Source organism: Pelodiscus sinensis, chromosome 1 (genome assembly GCF_049634645.1).
Source record: "Pelodiscus sinensis isolate JC-2024 chromosome 1, ASM4963464v1, whole genome shotgun sequence".
Lineage (NCBI taxonomy): Eukaryota > Metazoa > Chordata > Testudines > Trionychidae > Pelodiscus > Pelodiscus sinensis.
The window spans coordinates 86,030,120-86,036,119 of NC_134711.1; the positions used below are offsets into that span (position 1 = coordinate 86,030,120).

At 46.9% G+C, this 6,000-nt stretch overlaps 1 protein-coding gene across 1 annotated transcript; it reads right to left on the minus strand.

Annotated features, from left to right (window-relative positions):
• Positions 1–2,427: 2,427 nt before the first annotated feature.
• Positions 2,428–5,741, minus strand: LOC102450562 (histone H4). The gene has a single exon (XM_075934851.1). It carries the CDS (start codon positions 5,693–5,695, stop codon positions 5,384–5,386), a length of 312 nt encoding a protein of 103 aa, XP_075790966.1. The 5' UTR covers positions 5,696–5,741; the 3' UTR covers positions 2,428–5,383.
• Between the last annotated feature and the right edge of the window lie 259 nt (positions 5,742–6,000).

Below are 6,000 nucleotides of genomic sequence, written 5' to 3' on the forward strand. Positions count from 1 at the left end.
TTCTTTCTGCTCCCACTGGAGCCTGGAGGAAAGGGATGAGGGGTGTTCCCTTTCAGGAGGACTTTTTTCCCCAGCTGCTCCAGGATGAGAAGAAGGGATCCAAGTCCAGACACACATCTGGCTGGAGCAAGGACTGGATCATGGTCCCTTTGAAGGCCCAAGCGTACCACTGAACTAAGAAAAGAAGAACTTGACTCAAGTCTACCTCATTCCCTTCTCTGACTCTGTCTCTCCAATAGGAATGTTCCTAACCCACAGCCTTGGCAGCAGCAGATCCTGCAGCCCATCAGAGCCAGCCCACCTAAACTGGCGAGCTGGACCAGAGGTCATATTCAGGGAAAGCAATGCTGAATCAAAGCTGGGCTGGGCTGCATCTTCTGAACCTGGCTGTCTCCTTTGGAATGCTCTGGGCCTCATCCTAAAGCTGACCTGCTGTGGGGGAGAGAGGAAGGTCAGGGTCAGTGGGCAAATCCACGTGCTGTGCAAATTAATCCCTCCCCATCTGCCAGGCACTGGGACATTGCGCTCAAAGGGGAATATCTGACTCAGGGATTGCAGAGCTTTTCAGGGGAGCACCCGGGACAGTGCCTAAATAATGCTGATAAGTGTTTCATGTTGGGGCTGGTTCCATCTTCCATGAACACCTCAGCAGGAAGGAGACAGACCCAGCATCCCTCCCTACTCTAACATCCTTGGTGGGGTGAAGGGAGTGACTATGAGGACACTCCCCCTGTGATTGTGTCCTGACAGGTCTCTTGTTCCATCCATTGATGATAATTGTTTGGCCATGTGTGTATGCTCCTCCTGGTGGGTTGATCAATGTATCTCTATCCATCAGGTTGTCAGACCCTGTCCTGAACCTGGGTTAGTATGTCCTTGTGATCTGTGGGGAGTGTGTGGGTAAAAATGTGCTCCTTAAAGAGGTGTTAACAGCCCCAGGGTTGTTGCTACACTTCAAAGATGAAAGCACTGTGGCGTTTCAAAGCGGCAGTGCAATACGTAGCTGCGTGCAGCCCAGGGCCAGCTGAGGACTCCCCCACTGACCGCGGGCTCCATGCGACGCTGACACTTTGAAACATCGCATGGAGCCTGATGCCAGTCACTGCTGCTTTGAAGCACCCTCTCCTCTCCCACTCTTTGCTGCCTCTTTCTGAAAAAAGGAGCAAGGGAGAGGGGGAAGCGACTAGTCGACTAGTGTGTCGACTATCCAATAAGCATTTGCTTTTTGTATAGTCGGCAAGTTGTTTGCATCCTTACATGGAGAAAACTCCACTTCCTCCTTTGGTAGTTTGGAGGAAATCAATGCAATGAGGGGAAGGGAACTGACCTCAAGGCCACACTTGTGAGTCTTTGTCATAACACACACGCTCAACAGTGCTGCACTAAGGTTGTACATGTAACCTTAATTCTGGTTTTTCCTAATGTTTAAAGCCTGGGCTACACCTTGTTCTTTGTATTACAGAACTATTTTGGGTCAAGATGCATGAATTTATTTATAATTCTGAAGGCCCCTAGCTCTCAGTTGCAACTTCAAACTGGGGTACCGCTGAGCTCTCTGTATCATACGCCTGGGCTTCATTTCACACTATGATAAGGTGTTGATTGCTATCAACCCTGCACTCACACAAATCTATACAAAGGCAGGGATGCACCCAGATACAGTTACTGTGAATCTTCTCCCCAGCTCCGAAGTGTAGGTTCACAGAGCCGTCCCATCTTGCCCTGGTCAGAAGTCTGGCCAGTACAAGTTTATTATCCTTCAAAGCTGAGAGGATAATGCATGAATTTTTCTTCCTGAGCAGGTTTTCCAAGCATGTCCAGCAAAATACACTGGTCTCGGTAAAAAAATACAAAATTTATTTATTAACTACAGAAAGATTGGTTTTAAGTGATTATAAGATCAAAGTAGATTACCCGAGAAATAAATAAAAATGCAGTCTAAGCTTTATAAACGAGACAGGATTTGAATGAAGCAGTGTCTCACCCTGTTGGATAGTACAAACCAGAGCTGGGCAAGAAGCTCTCAGCAGGCCAGATTTGGCCCATTGACAGCTCCTGGATCTGGCTCTAATAAGGAACCTAGGAACCACTGTGGAGGCGCAAGACCTTTCGATTGCTGCTATTTAAAGGGCTTGCAGCTCCTGGTGCCAGAGCTGAGAGCCCTTTCAATAGCAGATGTTGAAAGTGCTCCTGCCCCCTGCTGCCCTGCCACTACCCCGCCCTCAGGCCAATCGAAACCTGAGGACAGGGCAATGTGTGAAATCTCCTCCCCCTGCCAGGGGCACATAGTACCAGAAGGAACTATCTAGTGGTCCTCTCTAGGCACTGCACACCCCTGGCAGGGTGTGGGCAGGGGGAGCTAAGACTTCACTTGCTCCCCCACCTCAAAGCCAATTGGGGTCTGTACGTGACTAAGCCTCCTGGCCCCACCCCTTCCACTCGAAGCCCCACCCCTTTGGGGGCAGCTGGCAACCACTTCAGAAATTCACAAAGTGGCCCCCTTCAAAAACTATTGCCCACCCCTGGTATAAACAGTTCACCAAGCTTTTTTTTTGCTTTTGTGCACAGACAAGAGTTCTTCTTTCCTGCCTGGCACCTCCTTCCCCAATTCAATCTCTGTTTTCAGATGCTGTGTTTTTAGGAGTGAGGCCAAGTGATGTTGTAACTTCACCTCTTTCATAGCTTCTTCTAATTTGTGGATGTTTGTGGTCTGCCCCCCCCTTTCCTGCAGTCAAGCATCCTCCATGGCCTACATGCTCCCTCTGGGAAGTCCCCATTGCAACTAATTTCTGAGATAGTCCATGGTCACGTGGATTCCCTTTAATGGGGCCATTAGGACTGTCTAGGTTTTTCATTGTTGTACCTGAAAGCCTAGTTGTGGGGACTACCAATATCACAACAGATTTCAGTAACACACACACATAGCAATGCTTCTTAACTCCACATACAGTGATAGCACCTGCAATCCAGCATGACATTAATGATCAACAGTCCAAGACCATGGCTCCTCCTGTTGTGGTAAGTGCATGGAGGGGGGAGGAGACCTCTGCTGCCAGCTCGCACCAAGCCCCCCCAGTAATCTCTCAGTTTGTGTCACGCATAGAAGGGGGCTCTAAGCAATGGGGTGGAGCCGTGGCAGGGCCTGCAGGGGGTTTGCCCTGGGCCCCTGTACCTAGGGTACAGTGTGTGGGGGGCGGGAGTTGCCCTGGGCCCTGGTCACCATAGGGATGGCCCTGCCAGATGCCAGCAGTGGAAGCATGATGGTGGCCATCTTCCATTTTCTCCAAAGACACCCATCCAACTGGAGCACCCGATGATATTAACTGTCAGGTTAGTGCTGCCCCTATGTCTCTGGGATTTTCTAATAGACTTCATTACCCACTTGGAGATCTTTATTCTTGTGCATTTGATAACAAATAACCTGTTAAATGAGTTGTAAATACTGACTTCCTCTTATATTATGCAAACTATTGTGTATTCGATATTTAATTTTGCATGTCACTTTCAGCCAAGTTTCCCCTCCACTAGGTTTGCAAAGGCATGTGTGAACAGCATGTAGTTCAAACATTTTGTCCAAATTAATCCACTGTTCACGGAAAGGGGGAAAAGGGTCGTTCCTGTTAGAAAAATGAAGGCAGAATCCTATCCCCACTTATGTAAATGACGTTTAAAAATGTTTTGTTAAGTTAGTATTGTAAAATGAGGATTCCATAAACACAATACCTACCAACTTTGGAGATAATCAGCCCCTTTTTTACCTCGTGGGTGGCTCTGAAAAGAGACTTTAGGTTACTTTGAAAGTGGAAGTGTTCATTTCTGTCAGTATTACTTGCTATTGACCTTATGGCTCTCGGTTTTCTTGGGCAGGACACCACCTTGAGTGATTATGACTTTCCCCAGCAAATTGTTGACCTCCTAGTCATTACGGATGGCGGGGAATGATTGGAGTTTTCTTGTTGTTCCGAGCATCGTTGCCAGCAAACTGGAGGATCTCAGTGGTCAGATACTCCAGCACGGCGGCCATATAGACCGGGGCTCTGGGGTGCCGACTTCATCTTAGCTCTCCCCTTATCTCCTTGTTTTTACCGGCCTGACATTTACAATTCGCTTGTGCACGCTTGGCTCGGGAAAAGAAATTCAGGGCAAAGCCAAGAGACATCCGGGCCAGCAGCTGAGCTGCCTTTCCTTTTTCCAAGTCAAACCATTTGCGATAAAATGTTGCCTTGGGGAACAGCCAATGGGGAAGCAGATTTAACTGTGACCATTGGTGAAGTGTAATGTGCCAATTGGGAACAGCACGGTTTTTCCGTCTCATATGGAATAGAAACGTCCCACGCTAAACTTTATTTTACAGATTGTCAGATTGACGAGAATAAAGGTCTCCAAATGACTGGTGCATTTGTTTGAAATCAAATAGAAAATCCTCGGACGTAACTTTGTGCCGAATGCCCTACTCCGACTGAGCAAAGGAACGCGTCTAGGTATCTCCGTGAAGAAGTAAAAAAAACAAAAACAAAAACAGACTGTCACTGGACAATCATCTCACAGCGCGGGCTTTTCAAACTCACGGGTTTGTAATTGACTAATCCTTACGCAGCGCGGGCTTTTCAAACAGAGAAATCGGTTTTTAACTCACCGCCCGAAGAACAGATTTTTACTTCTAAAATCGCCAATATTTTCTCCAGCCGTCCTCATCCACACTCCTTCAGGCTCTAGGTCGGTATGCGTTTACACTGTAGTCTTAGGGATACTTTAGTTCATTCCCCTAAAGGCAGCATTTATACACTAATTATCTCACTAATCCCCTTTATCTCAAATGCATCCTGCAAACAGATTTAGCGGAGAATAGCAAAAAGAATATTAGCAAGACTTGTTTTTTAAAATACCCCTATAATGCTTTATAGACTGCGTTTCTCTTCCTCGTAAATCTAATTTTTGTATTTCTGACTGCTAGGGGAACTGCCGAGATTGCGCCTGCGCGCACAGCACTATCTACAGCTAGATGGTCATTTGCTGCAAGCGGTTGCTACTATCAAGTATCTTCAGTGCTTTACAACTATTGTTTAAATAGTTTAAACAAAATCTGAATTAACACAAACGGTACGAGCCTAGTTAGGGTTTATTGCGTGTTCCCTTCAGCACCGTTTCACTTGTTTTCAGACTCACATGGTTCAACCCCGCACCTCTCCATGAATTAGCGCTGAAACAGACGTATGTAGATTATAATAGGGTTGTGAACTGGTTGCTCAGATCATAAATTCCCCGCACTAGTTATTCTTTGGTACATGTTCCCGTGGTTGTTAGGCTGATACAGCTCTCACTGTGAAAACGTGAGTGGCTCTGAGAAGAGCCGTTGTTATTAAGACTTAGAGAGGAAATCCTGCTAACCACCGAATCCGTACAGAGTGCGACCCTGGCGTTTCAGAGCATAAACTACGTCCATGGCAGTGACAGTCTTACGTTTGGCATGCTCTGTGTAAGTCACAGCATCTCGGATCACGTTCTCCAGAAAAACCTTCAACACTCCGCGAGTCTCTTCATAAATCAGCCCCGAAATACGCTTCACTCCTCCACGACGAGCCAAGCGACGAATAGCGGGCTTTGTAATACCTTGGATATTATCACGAAGCACCTTCCGATGTCGTTTAGCGCCCCCCTTTCCAAGTCCCTTACCACCTTTACCACGTCCAGACATGACTGGGTTCTTAGTTGCAGCACTAACACCCAAAATGACTTCGAAAAAAGTGAATAACCAGCGTATGTGATCCCCTCATATATATGCACCTAACCGACCTAATTGAAAACCGTAAAGAGGCGTGTCAATTTTCTTCCACTCCCCCCCCCCCCCCCCGAGCCTGCTTACTGAGAAGAAAAGCGAGGGAGATCAATCCTCCCCACCCCCGCCGCCATTGTCAGTAAAAGCATCCTTTTAAAATTCAGAAAGTTTGGAGAGGTAAATAGATAGATAGATCCAAACTTTTTAAATTTAATAAATAATAA